At 38.8% G+C, this 25,592-nt stretch overlaps 1 protein-coding gene and 1 long non-coding RNA gene across 2 annotated transcripts in view; both read left to right on the top strand.

Moving 5' to 3' along the window:
• The window catches only part of LOC309659389, a 538,108-nt gene that overhangs the window by 133,560 nt on the left and 378,956 nt on the right, over window positions 1-25,592 (top strand). The window lies entirely within an intron of this gene.
• SPATA16 (spermatogenesis associated 16) overlaps window positions 1-25,592 on the top strand; it is a 228,455-nt gene that overhangs the window by 122,165 nt on the left and 80,698 nt on the right. The window contains exon 4 of the mRNA XM_082459084.1: window positions 17,545-17,629. Within this exon, the coding sequence (XP_082315210.1) occupies window positions 17,545-17,629 (85 nt within the window). The remainder of the gene's footprint in view (window positions 1-17,544; window positions 17,630-25,592) is intronic.

Below are 25,592 nucleotides of genomic sequence, written 5' to 3'. Positions count from 1 at the left end.
GTGCTGCAATGACCATTAGGGTGCATGTTATCTTTTTGAATTCTGGTTTTCTCAGGGTATATGCTCAGGAGTCGGATTGCTGTCATGCAGCTCAATATCAAACAAACAAGCAACCCAATCAAAAAAATGGGAGGAAGACCTAAATAGACATTTCTCCAAAGAAGACATACATGGCCAACAAACACATGAAAAGATGCTCAACATCACTAATTATTAGAGAAATGCAAATCAAAACTACAGTGAGGTATCACCTCACACTGGTCAGAATGGCCATCATCCAAAAATCTACAAACAGTAAATGCTGGAGAGGGTGTGGAGAAAAGGGAACCCTCCTACACAGTTGGTGGGAATGTAAATTGATACGGCCACTATGGAGAACAGTATGGAGGTTCCTTAAAAATCTATTCTCTTCCTTCTACTGACTGTTTCTCTTTTAAATATCCTAGTTCTTATATATCTCTCATTGCTAGTCATGCACTTTTTGGCCTGGGTGACCTCAACTGTCTGTAAAAGTTGACTGCCCAGCCTGGTCCATACAGAAAGAGGATCAAAGAGGATCAGAATCACCAAGACCTGCTCTTTCACCAGGAGGCACGTCCAATTCATTTTCCCTTAGAAGTGGACTGGATGAGACCATCACACTTTATTTACAATGGGTGAGAGCACTGCACTTTTTTAGCTACTCAGACATAAACTCTATGATCAACATCTTGGTGTGTCCTTCCTGCCCCCTGCCACCCATCATCAGCCAGTGCCTTTCACAAACCGAATGGTCAATAGCTTTTGTTTGAATGAATGAGTAGATAAATGAGGTGATAGCTATGCCTAGAGACAGGAGAATAGAGCTTTTCTACCCTCCTCTACCTGCACAGAAATATCCAAAGGAGCAAGCAAATATCCTAGCATGTGTGCCATAGTTTGCTTCCCCAATGCACATTTTTTTCCTGAAGGAATAGATCTCAAAATATTTAATGTAATTCAGCGAAAAATTTGGTTTCACATGTAGAATCCCATTTTAACTTCAACAGCACATATGTGCCTCCCTTCATTTAACAAAATCATTAGCAAATAGTTACTGACCGCCTACTATGTGCCAGTCACTGTTCCAGATGCTTGGGGATATGGCAGTGAGCAAACTTTCAAAAGTCTCTGTCCTTATGGATATTTTAACTCATTCATTTGATAATCGTGTAGCAAGTCTCTGGTGAATTCATAATGACGAATGAGATGTGATCCCTGCCCTCCTCAAAATTGTACTATATCAGAGATGCCTTTAAAGAATACCAATAGCTAATTCACAAGGGATAGTTAAAGGGCTCTAAGAAAAGCAAAGTGTTATGACAGGGTGGAAGACAAGAATAAAGAATATTTAAATGCAGTTACGGTTAAAGTAGGCTGCACAAAGGAAGTGGCACTCTCATTGCACTCTCACAAAACTATACTACCTGTATTAGTTATAAGGTTCTGTAAGTTTTTCAAGTGCAAGAAATAACTTCACTGATAATGAGAAAATCAATACACTTTTGAAGCAGTCTCAATAAGCCTGTTTGGATATAAGCTCCTCAATGAAGCAATGTGTATTTCGTTTTCCTAAATACCAGTGTTAGTGCCTGGGCAGAATAATAATTTGCAAATTGAATGCTTCCCAAGTATCAGGCACTGCTCAATGTGCATTACATATAATGGCGCATTTAATCCTCCTGACAATCCTATGAAGTTGGCAACTGTTATTATCTGCACGGTAATATGATGAAACTAAGGCACAAAGAGATTAAGTCACTTGTCCAAAATTATACAGAGAACAAACGGCAGAGCTGAGATTCAAACAAAGGCAGTCCAGCTCCCACATCTGAGTTCTCAATCCCTGCACTGGATTGTCTCTCACTTAATCTGATGAAAATAATTTCTTCAAAGTTATCAATGAAGGTAATGCCTTCATCTTCAGGAAAGACACAAATGTACAAGACCATTTAATACTGCAACCAAAAGAAGTGACTAATGTGTCATTTTTTTGGTACTTTAAGTCATTGAGGGAAACATTTTGGGAACAGGAGATTTTTTGATGCCTCACAAATTATCTACTTATTTTGAGATGTACCACTGCCTTGAAAAAATTATATGCTTGAATGAAGGAAGGTATTGAGAAAGGCAGAAACTGAATCCTATAGTACTGACCCGAGGCCAGGGGAAGGTGGGTTTCATCGTGGGGGATCTTTGGTGGCCAAAATACAAACAGAATACAGTGGAAGGAAAGAAAAGAGATGCCAGAACAGAGGCATGAACTATTTAAAAGGGTCTAGAAAAGTGCAGAAAGCAAATCTGAACACATCATAATTTTGCCTAATATCCTCGCTGAATACATATCATGCATAAAAATCAGCAAATGCTTTTATGTTACTTGTATAACCTTCTGCTATCTTGGAAGAGTGTGCCAGTCTTCCACCAGTGAGCTGTTAACACTTGGAGAACAGATTCTTTATTGTATCTTGGTGAGATTTTCACAAATAGGTTTTGTTGTTAGTGATGGTGTTTTGTTAAGGTGGTTCTTCTATTTGGATTAAATTGAGAATGCTACACATAAAATTGTTTTTAAAGATCCACTCTCCTTGGGTCACAAGTGTCCTGTGTAACAATTTCGACCATATAAAGATGTTCCCCAGGTATAAGCTACCTCTCTCCCAGCTCTACATTCAACTCATTCTGACCTTTCACACCATTCCTATCCTTTCAGTATAGAAACCAACCTTGCCTGAGTTGGGAGCTTCGGATTCAGCTTGCGACCCTCACCATCACCACATTCACCCTCTGGTTGACAACACTAATGTTAATAACAATGGTATCAACCTAAAATGTGTAGGTTTCATTTCATAGGTTTCAAACCGTTTTAGAAATATTATTACTTTTACACGCACACACACACCCCCTTCCAGAATATAGGTATTATTAAAAATCATCTTCATTCTAGAAATGGACCATAGAATGTTAGGAGGAAGACTTGGATTAAGTGACTTGTCCAAGGTCAAGCATGTTCTAAAAGAGTAAGAGGCATGACCCCATGACCTGGGTTCAGCCTTCACATAGGACCACACACGCAACGTTCCCCCTTTCCTTTTCTCCCTCACTATTTGGTGCTTAGGTTATTACACCTGAGGGAACCTTTTCTAAGACCAACATACTCTTCCACCACTGGGCAGATTTCTTCGGGCTTGTCTTTTTTGTTTCATTTTGGAGCCAAAAAATTATCCTGCTCAGGATCGGTAAGAAAAAATGCTCTTGATAATGTAGTCTCAACTAAGAAATGTTATGAAGCAAAAGACAACCTTAAAAAATTGAAAACCTGTTCCGTCAACCTTTTTTTTTTTTAATAAATTAATTTATTTATTTTTGGCTGCGTTGGGTCTTCGTTGCTGTGCGCAGGCTTTCTCTAGTTGCTGCAAGCGGGGGCTACTCTTCGTTGCGGTGCGCAGGCTTCTCGTTGTGGTGGCTTCTCTTGTTGTGGAGCACGGGCTCTAGGCGTGCGGGCTCAGTAGTTGTGGCTCGCGGGGCTCTAGAGCACAGGCTCAGTAGTTGTGGCACACGGGCTTAGTTGCTCCACGGCATGTGGGATCTTCCCAGACCAGGGTGCGAACCCGTGTCCCCTGCATTGGCAGGCAGATTCTTAACCATTGCACCACCAGGGAAGTCCCTCTGCCAACCTTTAAGGGGTCTCTAATTCCCTTTCAGAGTCTCTGTAAACATCTCTGAGTGGTTCCCAGCCCCTGTCCATCTTGTGGGAAGTGAGTGAGGGTGTTTGGGTTGTCAAAGCAACTGGAAAGCACAACTGGCGTATAGAATGGGGTGCCCAGAGCTGCTGAACCTCCTGCAACGCACAGGACAGTCCCAAACAACACAAAATGTAACTACCTAAACTTTCCAACAGGAACCACTGTTGAGAAACATCGAAAATGAGACCTGCTTCTACTCAGTTAAAAATTCAGAGGTATTAGGTATCTTTATTCCTTATTTGGTTTTATTTTATTAGTAAAATATCACAAAACTGTGAAAATGTATATCATTTCAGTAAACTGTAGTTTAAATGGGCATCTGTAAGCTGTCTTCAAAACCTCACCACACTGTATGTATATGTTGGTTCTATGGGAAAACTGATTCCAAGCTCCAAAAGAACGAGCTTACCATATTGGAGCCTGCCTATGCCAGCTAATCACTCTTTACCTCCCTCTCTCTCTCTTTACCTGTAGGTCCCAGGCGCTTGAGAAATGTGTAGCTGAGTTTAAGATTATAGTCCAGTTTCATAATATGATAAATAATCAAGATTGTATACTCTCTATGTATTCTGGGATTTTTTTTCTTACCCAAACAGAGATTAGGAGACAGAATGGCGAGCAGTAAGACCATACTTTTTCCTGACTTCTAGGGAGTTACAAGACAGTTCTGGCTACTTTTGCTGTAAGCTGTTCTTCTGCTATGAATGGATTTATTTCTGCTCTGTATACTCTTCTTTCCAAATGCTTTACATTTTATATTGGCTGAAACAATTGCTGGTGTGAACTACTGAAAGCAAAATTAGATTCAGGATAATCTGTTTTTGTACAGCCCAAAACAAAATCTCTCCTCTAGAGATTTTGTCCCTTTTCAGAATGACCTAAGATGACGTTCTTTCTTTCCTCCTAATCTTTCCACAAGAAGTTGGATAAAACTTTATGATCCTGTTCCAGAATAGAGAAACATACGTTCTGGGTTTTCACAACTACCAAAAGGTGAGGGTGCCCTCTGCTGGTGAAGAAGTGTTCCAAGCATGGGGGCTCAGTCATGGTCATGGGAGAGTGACCTGGGTTATGGTGGGGCAGGAGACAGGTCACAGGCAAGAACATTTCCCAGAGGAATGCTTCAGAAGGAAACCTTCAAGAATAAGTACTAAGCAAGCTTCTCAGGTTTATGAGGCTCCATAAATGCTCTTCAGAGAGTCAGGGCAGCACATTATTTAATGTGATACTGTTCTGTGATACCAGTCTCTACCCTAGAGTTACACTGTTGGCTTCAGGCTAAACCCGTTACTGTGTTATTATGTATGATTTCCTTGAGACTCAGTTATTAGTTCATTCATCTGGAAAAGGAAAGAATTCACGTTTAGATTTTTCTTTTCTCACACGAGTAGTAGGAACTGCCTTTATGGAAACTGCCCCTAGTGTCTGACACTGGGTCACCCCAGGACCCGGAATATTACCACATTTAAGGACTTAGATGCCTTCACACATGCCTTTGTAGTTTGACTTTGTCCTTAGGAATGGTGCCAATATCTAATTTCCTATTAGCCTACGGTCACCGCCTAGTTTAAGCTCATCCGTTTTCTCTCAGAGAATTCCAACAATGACCTCCCACCTCCACTCTTCTCACCCTCATGCATCCTCTAAAGAGTTGCCAAGCTTCTCTCACTAAACCACAGAACTTCATGTCATTTAGTACTTAACACCTGTAGGATAAAATTCAAGCTCCTTCATGCCTTCTCCCTGCTTTCCTCGCCTGCTCTAAACTTAGCAAGAAGGTCCTGCTGAGGTTTCCCACTCTTTCTTCTACTTCTAAGCTCTGCACCTGTGTTCCAGCTGTACCCTATACCTAGAATGCCCTTCTCAGTCCTATTCTCCCTTTGCTTGACTAATACCTGCTCGTCATTTTAGGTTGAACTCCTTTAGGTTCTCATCTCCTTTAGGTCTCCCGTCCTGAACACATCAACCCTCTCAGAGGCATTTGTGTATATAGCAATTACCCCATTTTACTTGTTGTGAAATAATTATCTTTGTGCACGTTTGCCTCCCCATTAGAATTTAACGATAGGAAATGGCTTATTCATCTTAGAATCTCCATCTATGTGGAATGAATGAATTCATAAAGTATTCAAATATGAGCCTAATAAAAGCATGTACTCAGACCTATGGCCCTATCAGGACTCCAGTTCCCCATAAACCCATACCTAAAAAGCAAAGTAGAGACACCCCAGTATGGCCAGAGGCTGTCACTGTCCCTGCTAAACCCAAGAGATCTTGGCTGGGTAAGATCCCATGTTACTTTCCCTCCCTATAATCCTTCAATTGTACCCTAACTTCTACAGGAAAAAGTCCAAACTCATCTGGAATCCAAGGCTACCATAATCTGTCCCCAACATTATTTCCTGGCCGTCTTCTTTCACACAAAACTTCTGCCTCTCCTCAGATTCTGCATTAATACTTTCCACCTTTAGTGCCCTTGTATGTAATATGTCTCTGGCCAAAGGAAAAAAAAAGCTCCCTTTTCTTCATCACCACTTAAAACTAATGATAGCCATTCTTCAGGTCTTAGCATTCAATCAGTCCATTACAGCCAAAAGTAATCATTTCCTCCTTTAAGATTCTATAGCACTTATGCTCTGTACTTCTTAGTTAACATTATGTACTTAACATTTGCATAGTTTTTTACAGCTATAAAACCGTATTATATTTTGATTACTCTTTTCAAATATGGCTATTATATCAATACTCAAATTGGCATCTCACAGAGGTCAGCATCATGTCCTTATACTTTTGAATGTTGCCATGACTCTAAACTTTATTGTAATAAGCATAATAAACATTTATCGATAATGCTGATAACCCTATTTCGGGGTCTCCACAAAGAAAAATTAATCATCAAAAATAAAATCAAACATACACATATAATCTGAAATGAGTTCTATTCATCTAGGCCTCTTCAACTAGACATATATTTTTCTATACGAGTAATAACACATTTCTTGATATGGCCAGGAGAAGAAAAGTTGACTGCGTCAGAGTAATAAGCCAGAACTAAGGAGAAAGCATGTCTGCTGGTGAGACAAGCATGGGATAGGGACAGGGGAGGAGGACCAGGCACCAACAGGAAATAGTAATTACCTTCACTGTTTAATCAATCACAGTAATAGAGTTTTTAGTTGCGGCGAGCGGGGGTTACTCTTCGTTGCGGTGCTCAGGCTTCTCACTGCAGTGGCTTCTCTTGTTGCGGAGCACAGGCTCTAGGCACGCAGGCTTCAGTAGTTGTGGCACGCGGCTCAGTAGTTGTGGCTCGCGGGCTCTAGAGTGCAGGCTCAGTAGTTGTGGCGCACGGGCTTAGCTGCTCCGCGGCATGTGGGATCTTCCCAGACCAGGGCTCGAACCCGTGTGCCCTGCATTGACAGGCGGATCCTTAACCACTGCGCCACCAGGGAAGTCAACAGTTTGGCAAGAAATTAGCATCAAGGAATTCCAACAAAAGTTAATAAAGTCTTGTAAAAGATGCACAAGAAAAGAATGGCATTATGGAAATAGTACATTACCAGAGTTAAGAGGCCAAATTTTGAAGACAAATATATCTGTTTCAATTCTGACCCTTTCACTGCTTTTTTGGAAAACTAGTCTCCTCAATTTGAGGAACCTCAAGTTTCCTCATTTCACAGCTTGGTTCTAAGAATTAAATGAGATGTAAAAGCAATTACTATATATATGGTAAGCACTCAAGAAATATTGGTTGCTGTTACAAATAACTATACTATTACTGTCGCTGCGTGTGGTGGTTACCATCTGAGAACCTAGAGACAGGCAATATTTGAAATTCCAGGCTAGTAGGCAGACAGTGAACTTCAAGAAAAACTCTCATCCATTACTGGACAATCTTGCAGGAGCAAGCATGGCTAGAACTCCATAATAACCACATCTGGAATGATAATCAAGGTAGGAACATATTAATTAGATTTGGTCTGCAAAAGGTAGAGACCTGGTCTCGGGGACAACTTTCAAAGAATTAAGCAATTAGTTACAGAGGCAAACTTGTTACAAAGGTCCAGAGACGAAACTATAACTTCTTCAATGTCCACCAACTACTGAAATGCATGAACCCACAGCATTATAGGAGCTGGGCCTCCTGCTGACCCTCAGATGACTTAGGGGTAGTGGAGTGGGCGAGAGGATGACCAGGGCAAAGCACAGACAAAAGCAGATATAAATTACTGAGCACTGTATTTGTCAGGTTCTCCAGAGAAACAGAACCAACAGGAGATAAATATATAGAGAACTGGCTTATGCATTTATGGGGGCCGAGAAGTCCTATGATCTGTAGCTGACAAGCTGAAGACTCAGGAGAGCCAGGGCTACAGATGCAGTCTGAGTTTAAAGGCCTAAGAACCCAGAGAGCCGATGACGTACATTCCAATCCAAGTGTGAGTCCAAAGGCAGGAGAAGACCTGTCTCAGCTTGAAGACAATCAGAAAGTGAATTCTCCTTTGCTCAGCCTTTTTTGTTCTATTCAGGCCTTCAACAAGTCGGATGAACCACCACTGCTCTGGGGAGAGCAATCTGCTTTACTCAGTCTACAGATTTAAATATTAATCTCACCCCCAAACACCCTCACAGAAGCGCCTAGAATAATACTTAATCAAATATCTGGGCACACCGTAGCCCAGTCAAGTTGATACTTAAAATTAACCCCACGAGCACCTACTATTTACCAGGTACTGTAAGAGGCACTAGAATGGTAGTTTCCTGTGGTTTAGTCTAGAGCTGCTCCCAGTGTTGATGGAGATGTTCTGTGTCATTCAACAGAGTAGCCACTAGCCACATGTGGCTATTGAGCACTTGAAATGTACCCGTGTACCTGAGAAACTGAATTTTAACTTTTAATTTTAACTCATTTAGATATAAATAGCCACGTATGGCTTAGTGGCTACCATATCAGATAATACAGGTCTAGGGAAAGAGGGTAATAAACAAGTAAACCAACAAATAATTACACAATGTGAGACTTATGCAGGAAAAGGATAAGGTTCTGGCTGCGGCAGGGCAGAACTTCTTTAGATAAAATGGTCAGAGTAGGCCTCACTGAAGACGTTATCAATGTTTAAGCTAAAGCCTAAAAGGCCTAAATCTTGAGAATGAGCAGCCAGATGAATAATTGAGGAAATAGAGTCCGGGCAGGAGGAACCACATGCACAAATGTCCCAAGGTAGGAAACTTCGTATTTGCTTTGAGCAACTGAATAACATCCTCCTTGACTGGAGGATGATGGAAAATGTGTAGAAGAGGAAAACAAGAACAGCCTATTACAAGAGTGGGAGGCAACCATAGGAGCTTGGATTTTATTGAGGTAATTTACAGTTACATTTTTTAAAGATCATTGTGGCTGACTGCTGCGTGGAAAATATATGAGCCTGCAAAAAGATGCAACGTGTGTGTGGTTGCTTGAGTGAATTTGCTAGTTTGGCTCTCCTCCCAATCAGAATATAACCTTTTTAATGCTAGTGTGTATTTGTATTCAAAAGGAATATGTACTTTGCATCAATATTAATTTATGTGAAAGTAATGGCATGTATATACATACACTCTTGAGCTATTTTAAGTACACAAAGAAGGAAACAACCTGTTAAATATGTTGAAAATAAAGAAGAATTCTGTAGTTAAAACTATCCAATAGGGGCTTCCTTTGGTGGCGCAGTGGTTGAGAATCTGCCTGCCAATGCAGGGGACACGGGTTCGAGCCCTGGTCTGGGAAGATCCCACATGCCGCGGAGCAACTGGGCCCGTGAGCCACAATTGCTGAGCCTGCGTGTCTGGAGCCTGTGCTCCGCAACAAAAGAGGCCGCGATAGTGAGAGGCCCGCGCACCGCGATGAAGAGTGACCCCCACTTGCCGCAACTGGAGAAAGCCCTCGCACAGAAACGAAGACCCAACGCAGCCAAAAATAAATAAATAAATAAAATTAAAAAAAAAAAAAGAGTCAATTTGTATTTGTAACCTAAAATATTTATAAAAAAAAAAAAAAAAAAAAAAAACTATCCAATAGATACATTTCTAAGAAGTACCTATACCAGTTACATAAATGAAATAGCTGCATACAAACTCCATAAGATTGTCCTTGGACTCTTGAGAGAGGTCAATTTCTGGTTGTAGAAGAAAGAAAAGGAGGAGGAATTTGAAACAAGTTGAAAAGACAACCATGAAACTGACTAATGTCAAGCAAAGAGGACCCACAGAGAAAGATTAAAGCAATTGGAGTTAATTAATTAACCTAAGGAAGAGAAGATTAATAAATTATTGTGAGGATATGTAGAACTGCTATTCAGAGGATAAAGTCTACTTGGGGCTGCAAGTATCCCTGGATAGAAAACTGAAGCCTGCAGACTAAAACTGCAGAAGATGCTGTTTATGGCTGTGAAACTCTGGAATCAGTGAGGAAAGCAGAGTAATGTCCTTCCATGGAGGTCTTTAAAACAGAATAGATTCTCATCATCAGTCTCATTTGAAAGGTTTAAGTGTGATCCTGCCCAAAGGCAAGGTGCTGAACGGAATGACTTTTCAAGGTCCCAGCCAGTCAGCCCAATGAGACCACGCAGCTGATGGTGTGCTATGATTTTCTTTTGTTTACCCATATCTTACTGTTTTACACCACCATGTGGCCACACTGAGTAGAAATGCTATAAATTTTGAATCTGAACATAGGCCTTGAGAAATGTCAATAATTCTCATACTTTTAGAATTGCACAGTCTGTTTAGAAATATTCAATGTGTAAAGTCACCTGGCATGAATATCTTTATATTGTACATAGTGATCCTTTTTCAGTATTAATTTGGAAAACAACACTGATACTTATGGTATAAATAATAACACGTCAAATTCTTTTATTGTGTATTTGCTATTTGATAGAAATAGGATTTGATTCACAATAAGCTGAGTTCATGACATAAAAATCTTTTATTTTAGATGCATATATATTTGAAAGCCAGATTCTGACCCTTTTACATTTAACAGGTGTATTAAGTAAATGTGACTTCAGAAGAAATTTTTTTAAATGAATTCAAATACAGTATCAAAAGAATGGTAGATTTGCTTGCAGAAAAACAATAATTGTTGACACATTTCTAAAGACATCATGTTAAAAATAATATTAGGGCTTCCCTGGTGGTGCAGTGGTTAAGAATCCGCCTGCCAATGCAGGGGACACGGGTTTGATCCCTGGTCCGGGAAAATCCCACATGCCGTGGAGCAACTAAGCCCGTGCGCAACAACTACTGAGCCTGCGCTCTAGAGCCCACAAGCCAAAACTACTGAGCCCACGTGCCACAACTACTGAAGCCCACACACCTGGAGCCCGTGCTCCGCAACAAGAGAAGCCACCGCAATGAGAAGCCCGCGCACCACAACCAAGAGTAGCCCCTGCTCACCGCAACCAGAGAAAAGCCCACACACAGCAACAAAGACTCAACGCAGCCAAAAACAATAAATAAATAATATAAAATAATTTTTTAAAAAATAATAATAATTTTAAATCCAACACATTAAGACACTGTGCTTCCTGGTACTTTTTCTCTTTAATTTATGTAATAAATACATCAGCATCCGTTAGCATTTATTAAGCTCTCATATGAGCTGAATGCTGCATTGGATTCCACATTGGACTAACTAAATTGACAAAGCCCAGTCTGTCCCTCCATTCCCATGTCACCTCTAGTACAAAAGCTTTCTGTTAAATACAGACAGTGAGGTAGACCTAGGGCCAGACTGCTTGTGTTACAATCCTAGTAAACTATGTAACTCTGTAGGCCTCAGGATTTTTGTAATGAGAATTAAATATTTTTAGTTTAAATAAATAAATAAAATAATGCTTCATCATTTAATCAACAAATATTTACTGAGTGACGACTACACTATATAGTGCCACACTAATAGTGCCAGGCACTATCCTAGGCACTGCAGAGAGAGGAGTGAATCAAACAGACAAAAACCTCTGCCCTCTGGGAGCTTCCATTCCAGTAAAGAGCTAGATAGTAAATATCTTAGGCTTTGTGGGCCATAAGGTCTCTGTCATAATTATTCAACTCTACTACGGTAGCACCAAAGCAGCCACAGACAAAATATAAACAACGCACAAGTGAATGAGCATTGCTATGTTGCATTAAAACTTAATTAACAAACCCAAGTGGCAGACTAGGTTTGGCCCACAGGCCATGGCTTGCTGACCCCCATAGTAGAGGAAGACAACAATAAACACCACCAAAATGAAAAATAATAAAATAAACACTATGTGGAATGGTGATAAATACTGTGGAAAAAGCAAAAACAAGCAAGAGTATGGATGGGTAATCCTTACTGAGAAAATAACACCTGATAAAGACCTGAAGGAGGTGAGCAAGAGAGTCGGGGGTGTCTAGGGAAAGAACATTCTAGGACAGGGACTGTCAGGTGCAAAATCCCAGAGGCAATAGAGTACCTATTCTTTTCGAGGAAAGCAGGTGGACAGTTTGGAGCAAGTAGGAAATAAGATCAGACAAGTAATATGTGACCAGATGGCATGAGGCTCAACTGCCATTTTAAAGACTGGTTTTCACTTTGAGTGAGACTGAAGCCTTTGCAGTTTTAAGCACAGCAGTGACCTACTCTGGTGCACTGATTTTAATGGGATTGTTCTGCCTGCTGTGTTGAGAATAGACGGAGGGAGAAGCAGGGAGTCCAGTTTGGAGTCTGTTGCAATAATCCCGGTAAGACATGATGGACCAGATGGTAATGCTGGAGGTGGTGAGAAGAGGCAGGATTCTGAAATAGGTCAAAGATAACCTGACCAGAATTTTATCTTGGATTGGATGGGAAATGTGAGAGAAAGAGGGGAATCAATGATGACTCCAAAATTTTTTGCCTGAGAAACTGGATAGATGGAGAAGACTACTAGAGCTTGGGGAAGAGGAAAAAAGGAACATCAGGGTCTCAGGTATGGAAATAAGTTTGAAATACCTATTAGGTATCCAAGTAGAGATGTTGAAAAGGCAGCTTTTGTCAGAGTCTGCAGATCCAAGAAGAGGATTAAACTCAGGGTATAAATGTACGAGTTGTCAACCAATGGATGGTGTCTAAAACCATGAAACTGGTGAGATCACCAAGTGATTAAGTACAGAAAGAAAGAGAATGGGTCCAAGCATGGGGCCCTGGGGAGCTCCAAGCTTAGGAGTCCAGAGGGATGAGGAGACAACCGCAAAGGAGACTAAAAAGAGCAACCAGTAAGACTGGAGGGAAATCATAAAAAGCAGAGTTGTGGAAGCCCAGCAGGAAGTAGGTGCTGGAAGAGAGAACAATCACATCAGTTACACCTGAGAGTATGTGTAAAATGAAGACTGAGAATTGAGCCACTGTGTTTAGGAGTGTGGAGATTATTAGTAGCATCGACAAGAGCAGTTTCAGTGAAGTGGGAGGAATAAGAGCCTTGTTGGAGTGAGTTTTTGTGAGGGGAGTTTTTGTTCTTTCGTTTGCTTTTCTTTAAGAGAAAGAATTAAGTTAACTGGAAGGGAAGTGAATCAAGAGGGGTTTGGGGGCTATCTTGTTTTGTTTTAAGGTGGTAGAAAGAACAGCATTTTTGTGTGTTAGTAGAAAAGCCCCAGGAAAAAAGGAGAAATTTAAAGAGAGAGCAAGAGGGAAAGAGAGAAAGAGAATGAGAATTGCTGGAGCAGTTTCCATGGGTGGGCAAGACAGGATGCGATCTGGTGCAGAACTGTGGGTGGGCTGGATTCACATTCTGCATGTAAAGGGCTTATCATGGTACTCACTCAGCACTTAGTAAATCTCAAAACCCACAGATATTAAACTACTAGAGTCTGTCATACAGAGTGAAGTAAGCCAGAAAGAGAAAAACAAATACCATATGCTAACACATATAAATGGAATCTAAAAAAAAAGGTTCTGAAGAACCTAAGAGCAGGACAGGAATAAAGACGCAGACAGAGGGAATGGACTTGAGGACACGGGGAGGGGGAAGGGGAAGCTGGGACAAAGTGAGAGAGTGGCATGGACATATATACACTACCAAATGTAAAATAGACAGCTAGTGGGAAGCAGCTGAATAGCACAGGGAGATCAGCTTGGTGCTTTGTGACCACCTAGAGGGGTGGGATAGGCAGGGTGGGAGGGAGATGCAAGAGGGAGGGGATATGGGGATATATGTATATGTATAGCTGATTCACCTTGTTTTACAGCAGCAACTAACACAACCATGTAAAGCAATTATACTCCAATAAAGATGTTAAAAAAAAAAAGCGTTGGCTAATGTGATCTTACGGTTCCAGTGCAGCTACAACATTCAGTAGATTAATGAAAGTACGCTGAATAGAATAAAGATGATGACAGGAGGACATTTAGAAGCAACAGTGAATCACACTGACTAGCATCTAGGATATTGGTCTAAAGGAAAACAAAGATACCTGAGGAAAAGTAGGCAGAGTGATGGGTTTCTGTTTCCTTTTGACTCATGAGGTGAGTTAGCCAAAACCAGGATCCCACAGGTACCTGACTCCTTATAGATACTCTGGGTTAATTAATTAATTATCTTTGCCCTTTAAAAACTCAGCATGATGAAAAACCGCTACTCTTGCCTCACAACTATTGCATGGTATACGTAATGTTATTTCCATGCCCTTTTCACGTTCTTCCACTGATTTCTACACTGATACATAAATGCTAAGCTGTAGGACAGAACCATGGTAGGGAACCAGACAAAGGAAGGTGGGTGGTAAAAGTATAACTGCCATTGCCACTGGGAATAAAATGGGGTTGGAGCAACTACAACCTAAATTGTGTTCCTAATATGAACACAGCTCTGTGCCAGGTACTGGAAGAAATACACTATACTTATGAAAAATATCCCAGCAAACATGCAGCTCTATGAAACCATAGTTTGTTATTTAACACAGGTATCTTTTTATGATTATAATAATTGTGCTTCACTGAGGGCAGGTAGCAAATTTCAATGAATCTTAATTCCTCACTTATTTCAATATAAATTTGGAGATGTGTTCCTTTAGAAAAAGACTTGAGCCCCCAGGTGTCATAAAATCATACTTAAGAAAGTAGCAGTTTGGTGGACTTCCCTGATGGCGCAGTGATTAAGAACCCATCTGCCAATGCAGGGGATACAGGTTCAGTCTCTGGCCCAGGAAGATCCCACATGCTGCAGAGCAACTAAGCCCATAGGCCACAACTACTGAGCCTGTGCTCTAGAGCCTGCGCGCCACAGCTACTGAAGCCCACACGCCTAGAGCCCGTGCTCCGCAACAAGAGAAGCCACCGCAATGACAAGCCCGCGCACCGCAATGAGAAGAGTAGCCCTCGCTCCCAGCAACTAGAGAAAGCCACAACGAAGACTCAACACAGCCAAAAAATAAATAAATAAAAATTTTTTTAAATCATGCAAATAAATAAAATTTAAAGAAAAAGAAAGTAGCAATCTGACAACACATTATAATAGAAAAAGCAACTTTTGGAAAACATTAATAAAAATGCTAAAACTCCTAATTTTACAATGGTGAACTCAAAACCAACTCACCAAAAGCTTTACAAATGCAGGAAAGACCTAGAAGCCCACTGTAGTGACCTACCTCCTCTTCTCTCACAATTGTTCCAATCCAAGGATGGCAATAACTAATAACTAATATAATATAATAACTAATAACTTATAATATAAGAAACAATAGATTCAGATTTTGCTTAACTCAAGATACTGCATCTATGATCCAGGATTATCTTTAACAGTTTTTTCATGCTTCAAAATTGTAATGTTTCTTTCCTGAACTCTGCTCAGTAATTTTAGTACAATATGTATGTTGTCCCTGAAATATTTAAGGAGGCCTGTGACCAGAATGTATAGAAGCTGGCGTCTGACTATTGATTGGCAATTATATCAGTGCTTGCCACCTGTTGCTCAACCTAATAATTTGTTTATCTTAGAGTTAGGCAAACCATGCCAAATCTGACCCAGCACATGTGTTTAGTAAATAAAGTTTTAACAGAATACAATCGCCCTTATTTTTTAACTTATTGTCTACAGCTGCTTCTGAAAGGCAAAGGTGAGTAGTCATGGCCCACAAAGCCTGAAATATTTACTATCTGGTCCTTTACAGAAAGAGGTTGCTCATCCCTGGTTTAACTAATAGCTGGTGTTCTCATTAAGCAATGTTTGTTTGAGCCATATTTACATATTCAAATGCTGAGGGAAGGAGGAATCAGAGTGCAGAATCAAGTCATCACGTCAGAGGACCCAACTTCTATGAATACAATGTGTGCTGTCCTTGGCAGTGAGACTTTACATTCTTCCTTGATTTCTTATAAATCCAATTTATAAAATAGATTTCTATTAGGTGACAGGCATCTACATGTCAAGTAGACTTCCTTTTTAGGTTGTCAGGGGAAGAAAATTTTTACAAGTGTTTCAATCAAAATGCAAATATTTGAAATTTACTTTGCCCCTCTCTAGTCTGATTTTTATAACTTGTTTTCTACCCCGTACATGTTCATGCAATATGAAAACCTCCTAGCTCATTTTATCTTATCATTAAACTAGGGCTTTGAAAAATATAAAAGGATTTCTGAAAGATTAGGTATTCTTAAATTATTGCCAGTTATTTTGAAATGTCAGTGGATAGCTTCTTTCCAATACCACATGTGTAAAAAGAGAAATGCTGAGCTGCGTAATCCTTCAAATGGTGGTGTTTTTTCCCATTGTTAACCTTTAGAGTCCTAATTTTTGTCTGTCCTCAGCGAGACTCTAAACATTCTAATTCTTCAGCGGAGTACCATAGTAAGTTTATAGCTGCTCTGCCTTAGACAACATATATATTTAGGGAAGGAAAATTTCTAATTCAATTTACAATTATGTCAGGAAACAACACATATCTGCAGGCAAAGATAAGAGAAACATTCAGGGTACACAGTGATAGGTCTGCTTAAATAAATAAACTTTTGGTACTAGTGATTAGGTACACAGGATTATTATATGTCTAATTGGCCAACGTGACAATTTGGAATTACTTCCAGTCACATTTAATTGGATTTGGAATCTCTGGAGAAAAGAGAGGCCTAGCAGAGAAACAGCCATAAAAGTAAACTGTTTTTCCAAAGGGTGCTAAGCAATGAATTAATATCCATTGCACAACAGTTTTTAATATGCCCTCAGCTTAATAAGACTAATGCAGTGGTCGTACACACTAGATTCCAAAACTAATTCAATTAAACACAAAGGCTGGGGGAGGGGAGTGTTTGTTGAATTGGAAATTTTTTATTTTCAATTTTAAGGAGACTACTTTAATCAGAGGTGAATAATCTTCAACTTAGGTAAAGTCTGAGATATGCTTTAGTACCAGTATAATAGTTAGCTATATATGCTATGCTAGGTTTGAAGGTGTTCTAGAGTCTATGAAATATATGTTACTCTATAAATGCTTTGAAGTTTAATAAGAGGTAACCAAAACAAAGCATTCTCTCATAGTCTTTAAATATTCTTATACTGTACAAACAGAAAAGCAATGTAGAAGACAAATGGTGTGTTGCTTCTCTTACAGTTTTAGTTTTGGTACCAAAAAAAAAGACCTACTTTCTACATTCTAAAATGTGCCTTATGCTTTGCTTAATATTAGTCTAGTCAAATTTATACATTACAAAATCTTCTTCTTCGGTATTTATATATACTGCCTGTTATAGTTTTCCTTCTGTCCTATAAATTTGTTTTTTCAAAAAATCTGTCCTTGTTCTTAGGAGTGCCATGATTGCTGACTACATGTTCTGGCTCTGTGGAGGAAGTGAACAGTCTATAAGCAAGCTCATCAAACTATACTGGCAGGTAAAAATTGATGTCCCAACTAGGGAGGAGGAGCCCATTTCATTTTTAGAACCAAAATGAAGGATTGGTGCTTAAAAGACTGCTGAAAAAGGGAGCTCTGGGCATATCAATCAGAAGGACACTACTCAGTAGTAATGTATTTATAATGAAGTAGATTTTCTGAGACTAATTTTAAGGGCAAAATTCAAGGTTGTTAACCCTTGGCCCATACTTCAGTTTTACAACCCAATATAAATTTTAGACATCCCAGGAACTACTTTCCCTGGCGTGCTGCTATAATGACATGATCCTTTAAAAAATGAACACTGTATTTTCATAGATTCTTCTTAACCTATGACCTGTAAAAGCAGATGCTAGAAGTACTACCAATTACATAATAAAGGAAAATACAAAGATCCACTGTATTTGCGGGGTAACGTAGTACTTGAAACACTTAACCAGTAATAAACTGCAGATCATCTTTTTTATTTATTATTCAAAATGGCAGCAAGAAGTCATACCAAAGGTCATTTAGATGTCAAGACGAGAGTCAGAATTTCTTAGAATTATAAAAATTTAGAATTTACTAGTTCAGTCTCCTTCACAACATACAAATCTGTTCTTATCCTATCCTCTCCCCACAAATTGTCAATGACTTTCTGATGAAATATATTCAAAGTGAAAAGCACACTTATCCCCAAAAAACATCTAATGTGCTAATTATTAAACTGTTTTCCTCATTAAAATAGATTTCTACTCCCTTAAAACGTCCATCAAGTAGTTCCCAGTGAGGCCACATGGACCCAATGGAAACCCACTTCCAAACGAAATATTTTCAAATATTTGAAAATCCAGTACAGAAGCCAACTCCCTCCTCCAAATCTTCTCGTCTCCAAACTGTGTGTGGCCTTTCTTTTCTTTGCATTTCAAGATGGTTTAATGTAATTGAACATGAACCTTTTCAACCAACTAGAATAAGATCTGCTAAAACACTAATATGAAAGTGAGAAATAATTGTCAACAGTCTTCTGATACTTCCTGATTTTTCCCACATTTTCACTATTGTGTCTTGGCCCCTAGTTTTCTGTTTCTATATCACATGTTGTCTTCAGTAAACAATAAAGTATTAGGTTTATCATATAAAATTTTCATTAATTTATATGGTTCTGTCTAAATATTTGGAGCTCAATTTACCTAAAAATAAAGATTTAAATTAGTCCTAATATACTTGACACCTGTAAATTGACCTTAAAGTAGATAAAATTATTATTATTTCAAAAAATTATTAATTTGCTAGTAAGTGCAAGACTTTCCTAGGGGAGTCTGGAACATGCAAAATAGTAGTAGTTGCTTATGTATGTAAGTAAATAGTTGTAAAAAATTGCTAGATATGAAAAATAAGCAAATAATGTCTACTACATAGATATAGTAAAAGAAAAGGGCTTTTTATTAAAGTATTTCAGAGGCTTTTGAAGAAAGGTGGGAAAGGAGTTGAATCTTGAGGGTTAGATGATATTCAGCAGGCCTGGCATTTACTAGTTCCCAAACGAATGTTTGTTTCAATTTATTCATTCATTAAACAAACATATATTGAGTACCTACTGTTTTATCTACATTGAACTAAGAAAAAATAGATTCAACGTTGGTGCAACCTAAGACAGGTTAAGAGCTTGAAAATTTTGTAAATAAATTTTTGTCTGTTTTCTTTAGCTTTCAAAGAGCATTAATATCCCTATTTCATTTACTTAAAATAAAACAAAATTTTTTACTAAAAAAAGTCTCCACTTACCAATACGTGCATGTTTGCTATACAAAAAAGGAATTAAAAGGGCTTCCCTGGTGGCGCAGTGGTTGAGAATCTGCCTGCCAATGCAGGGGACACGGGTTCGAGCCCTGGTCTGGGAAGATCCCACATGCCGTGGAGCAGCTGGGCCCGTGAGCCACAATTACTGAGCCTGCGCGTCTGGAGCCTGTGCTCCGCAACAAGAGAGGCCCGTGCACCGCGATGAAGAGTGGCCCCCGCTTGCCACAACTAGAGAAAGCCCTCACACAGAAACGAAGACCCAACACAGCCATAAATAAATAAATAAAATATTTTTTTTAAAAAAAGGAATAAAAAGAATACTATTATTTTACTATTCTGCATTAATTAAAGATAACAAAAACCTATTTGTCCTTGTATTCTCTTTTTCTCCTTTAATTTGAAGCAATGTGGTATATTGAAAAAGGGTCCTCGTCTGGAAGTCAGATCTGACTCAGTCCAAGTTCTAACACCAACATCTAACCTAAAACAGGCTAGTCTCTAGAGGCGCTTCAAGTAGAAAGTAAGAGGTAACTAGCATAAGACATTTGAGAAGGTCTATTCTTAAAGCCCATCTTAGCTCTAAAACCTCATGTTTTCAGGTACATCTAAATATGATGTCATACACCTACTGAATGGGAGAAAATATTTGCAAATGATATGACTAATAAGGGGTGAATATCCAAGATACATAAACAGCTCATACAACTCAAATCAAACAAACAAACAAACTGATTAAAAAATGGGCAGAAGACCTGAATAGACATTTTTCCAAAGAGGACATGCAGATGGCAAACAGGCATCTGAAAAGATGCTCAAGATTGCTAACTATCAGGGAAATGCAAATCAAAACCACAATGAGATATCACCTCAAACCTGTCAGAACGGCCATCATCAAAAAGACCACAAATAGCAAATGTTGGCGAGGATGTGGAGAAAAGAGAACCCTCCTACACTGTTGGTGGGAATGTAAATTGGTGCAGCCACTATGGAAAACAGTATGGAGGTTTCTCAAAAAACTAAAAATAGAATTACCATATGACCCAGGAGTCCCACTCTTGAGTATATATCTGAAAAACATAAAAACACTAATTTGAAAAGATACATGCACCCCAATGTTCATAGAAGCATTATTCACAATTGCCAAGATATGGAAGCAACCTAAGTGTCCATCAACAGATGAATGGATAAAGAAGATGTGATATATATATATATATATATATATATATATTGTGTGTGTATCTATATACACATATATATGTATATATACATATGTGGCATATATACACACACACACACACACACACACACAATGGAATACTACTCAGCCATAAAGAAGAATGAAATTTTGCCATTTGCGACATGGATGGACTTGGAGGGCATTATGCTAAGTGAAATAAGTCAGACAGAGAAAGACAAATATTGTCTGATGTCACTTATATGTGGAATCTTAAAAATAAAATAAACTGGTGAAGATAACAAAAAAGAAGCAGACTCAGTGATTACCAGTGGGGAGAGGGAAGAGGGGAGGAGAAATATAGGGGTAGGAGATTAAAAGATACAAACTATTCCGTATAAAATAACCTACAAGGATATATTGTACAACACAGGGAATATAGCCAATATTTTATAATAACCATAAATGGAGTACAAGCTTTAAAATTTTTGAATCATTATATCATGCAACTGTAATTTATATAATATTGTACATCAACTATACTTCAATAAAAAAACAAACATGATATCACAAATTTAAGGAAATTTGTAACATAATTACAAATGTAATTCTGTTATGGAAAAAAGTAACATGATTAGAAAACACATCCTGCAGATAAGTTCCATAAACAAAACCCCTCTAACCTGCCCCAACATCAGCACACCACACCAGTATCTCAATAGTTATATACTTCCTTCTGCTAGCCACTCTCTCCCTGATCTTAATTCAAATGCATACATCTTCCCACAAACCTTGCTCTGTTCTAAGTCAAAAGGGGTTTTTGGAACACTGCCAGAGAGTACGCAGTCCATGCCAACTTTAAAGACCGGGCTGTCCCACGACCCAAACCACCGTGGCAATTACACTGTTGAATGTAAGAACGCCCCACACATCACAGACTAGAAATTATGTCTGCATGTACATTTGTAGACATCCATTAAGGCTGAAGAGATAGGGGCTATTTTCACTTCTTTTATAAGTGGAGAAGTCACTATATATCTGCCTTTCAACCACATAAAATCCCTACCACCCTGGTCAGTTATTCTCTTAGAGATGTTAAACAGGGAATGGAAAATTTCAGAATGTAAAAATTTAAGAACAAGTCTACACCTACTCTCACAGATCGTTGACTTACAATCTCTCAGATGCAGAAGAACAGACCTTTGCTTTGGTGAGCTCAAGAACACCTTTCAACTGCATTAGGAATACTTTCCATGTCGGCAACTCAGCAAGGAAAAAAGGCATAAAGCTCTACAGTATATGACAACTCATACTGGGATATATCACTTTCATTAAAAGTGTTTGCACCCGTTATTCTATAATAGTATCACCTCTTCAGAGCTTGAGAGAGTTGGAAATACCTTGTCACACCATACCTGCATTCATACTTCTACAACCTGATACTCATCTTCTGTCATCAGCCAGCCTCCTCTTCTCAAACACCCCCAGACCTCATCACAATTCTGCACTAATTAGCAAAATGGGAAGTCCCTAGTCAGGCTGGGAATTAGCCATTTTGAAGCAGCGACTCTTATGTATTTATATGTTGTTCCTAAAGTAATAAAATTATTCCAAGAAGAACTTTAGAGTAAACTCTAGTCTACCTCCCAAGCCCCCTAACCCTTAGATCCAAGGATAGATTTAATAGCCTCAGGAGCTGAGCTAGATTTAATAGCATCAGGAAATGTAAAAACAAACAAGGCTTCCTCTTCCACTCCTGTTTCCCTGTCCTGTTTTCTCGCCTTCGTTTTCAGCCATGCTCTCAGACACGTGAGTTATCTGGTGTGCAGCTTTATCTCCTGCAACATGAGGAACAGAGCCAACTCTGGTCTGCATCACTCAGCAAAGTGGAGTGAGAAAAGGCAATAACAGCTACTTTTGTTTCAGAACTCCCATGAAACGAGTACAGAGGAACCCCACTAAACAGGGGCAAGCTGCCTGATCAGTTCATTTCCCACCTTGATTGTTCATTTTAAATTTTCTTTCTCTTTCTTTCTTTCTTTCTTTCCTTCCTTCCTTCCTTTTACTTCCTTCCTTCTTTCTTTCTTTTTCTTTCTTTTCTTTCTTCCTTCCTTCCTTTCCTTCCTTCCTTCCTTTCTCTCTCTCTCTCTCTCTCTCTTTCTTTCAAGTCATAAACCCCTCTGAGAATCTGATTCAACTGATAAGCATCCACTTAAAAACAATACTCATAAACACATACACAGAAAAAAATGTGCTTATTATTTATCTCATTGCATTGGAAATTGATCTACACATAGTTAACAAAACAGCATTGACAAGGAATTATGGCTTTCTCACACTTGTGAGAAGGTTGTACACTTTTTCTGGAATAAGAAACTGAAATAACATATTTGACATTGCATCAATGTCAATGTTTCATTTAATGGCAATAAGAGGTAAAATTCTGATTCACGAAGTCTGATAGCAGATGGAGTCAGAGCTCCTGTAGCTCACAATATCTCACATGGGGGATGTGTCAAGAAATATCAAAATTCATATTACATCATTTCCTTTGTCCTCAAGTCAATGAGATTATCTTTGTTAACTTCATATTATCAAGGTTATCTATGTCAGCAATTTGTTTCCATTCTAAAGTCATCTGGACAAAAAATGACCTTCATAAGACATAAGCCATTTGCAGAGTGTCTGTAGATTTTTGTCTCTAGAAACCCTCCAGACTTTATCAGTCTCACCTCCAATATTAGAAAATTCAGATTTCTGTCTGACTCCACCAACTGCATTCAGAATAGCAGCTCGACCAAAAAAACTCATCGTTCTTCAGCAGTATCTCTAATAGTAAATTCAGCATTTTGATCAAAAGATTTGCCTCATTTATGTAACTAAGATATGAGCCATTATAAAGCTAGTCCTGGGATGAACTTCTCACATCCAATTTGTTCTAAGAAGGGGTTTCTTTTCTCTTAAAAAAAAGTTAAAAGGATTAACCAAACCAAATCTCTCCTAAATCTCTTCTCTGGATTGCCAACACACTTCTCTAACAGGAAAGAACCTCATAGTGTGCTCTTACATCCTGACAAAGATTTACTGAAAAGGCAATGATTTGAGTTCTTGGCTCTGAGGAAGTTGAAGACTTTCACAGCAGTAGAAGGACCTCTTCGGGGATTGTTGGAAGGGCTGTTGACACTAACACGGGCCCATGTAAAAAGCCTGACATGTGGAGCATCTTTCCTTAGTGAAGCAGCAGAGGCTGAGGAAGTGCCAACTTCTCGGGTCCTCCATCTGTGCAGAGAATACCAAGACTTCCCATCCAATTCAAGTTGTACTTGGCATTGAAATGTGCACCATCTTAAAGATATCAATGGCCTAAATGGTTTCCAAGGTGGGCTCACCAAAAAGAAATATTTTTTGGTGTAATTAGTCTACTTTCAAGGGACAAAATCAGGAGCTGGCTGCCCTGAGAGACAAAAGATTTTCCCCAGGCACATGCTTGAGGAAGATGGTGCACAGTTTGTGGTCCCCTAAAGCCCTTCCATGGCTTTCAGGGGTTCACAGACCATAGGATAAGACACTTGCACTACTCCTTCTCTTTCCAATAGCCCTTTTTCACTTTGGTATTGGGCCTAACAGGAGACATTTACTGCTTCCAGCACTCAAAGCAAAAAATAGCACCCAGAATGTTAGTGTCATATAGTGCCTCCTCAGACGGCACTGTAGACATTCAAGCTTGAAACCTTTCCAATCCAGTGTCTCCAGAATCCTCTTAAGTTAGTGGATAGCCTTCTTCTTTACTTTCAAATTGTATTTGTCATTCATACTCATTCAGCACATATTTATAATGCACTTATTAGTGACCATGTGTTAAGCACCGTGCTATGTGTTGGATATACAGCAGTGAACGAATGAGACATCACCGTGTCTTCAAAAGCACATGTTCTATCACAAAATACTTACCAAGAAAAACAACTGGGACTTAAATTAGACATCACTTCTTAATCTGTTTTTCTTCCACAATACCGTCAAAGTACCAAAAACCATCATGGTTTGACATGAAACTCAAACCAATAAAATTGAGAATATTTTGGTATAGTTGTTTTGTTGGCAATTTTAAAATTCAGTGCTTATGTTAATTCAACAAGTATTTGTGTGTGTGTGTGTGTGTGTGTGTGTGTGTGTGTGTGTTTTAAGTTCAGAATTGCAGAAAACCTTTGTGCTTTAGTTGAGTTTGGGATTCATTGGAATATTTGGAGAAGGTTACAGTTTTCCAAGAGTCTTTTGTCTCATTGGTTTCTGTACTCACAGGTGTCTTCATGCAAATTCTAAGGTCTTAGCTATTAGCTTCTTCTTTCAAAAGTGGAGATCAAGGTAGCAGCAAGCTAAAGGATTTCTCTGCACTAACCAGAGAATGAGGTAGGCTACCTTAACACTGAAGAGAAGTTGACCTCTTAGACTTAACTTTACACTCCAGTTCTTTTTCTTCTTGATATTGCAAAATCATCCCAATATTAGTCATTTACCTGGTAAAAAGTTATGATATCTCAACCTCAGAATAAAAATAAAATCTTTAATATGAAATTACAGGCAAAGTAAGGTCAAGGAACCACAAAATTTTTATTATCTTTAACAAAACACCTACATATTCTGGAGAAGAAAAAATGTGTCCTCTCTAAAGATTTTCTTCTTGTGAAAATTTTTTCCACAGAAGGAACAAAATAGAAATACCATATGAGCATTTCTCTTAAATGGCCTGTATTTACAGTTTATTTATTTATTTATTTATTTAGCCTGTCAGGCAGAGAGTTTATAAAATATTTGGACAAGGCGTGTCTGAGTACAATCTAGGGCTTACAGTATTTGTTTTTTGTTGTTGTTGCTGTTGTTGTTTTATATATTTTTTTTGATAAATATATTCAATAAAGCCTTTATTGAATTTGTTACAATATTGCTTCTGTTTTATGTTTTGGTTTTTTTTGGCCTCAAGGCATGTGGGATCTTAGCTCCCCGACCAG

Source organism: Balaenoptera physalus (genome assembly GCF_965194825.1).
Source record: "Balaenoptera physalus genome assembly, chromosome: 4".
Taxonomy (NCBI): domain Eukaryota; kingdom Metazoa; phylum Chordata; class Mammalia; order Artiodactyla; family Balaenopteridae; genus Balaenoptera; species Balaenoptera physalus.
Note: the sequence above shows the minus strand (reverse complement) of the source record. Positions and strands in the feature narration are given on the sequence as shown.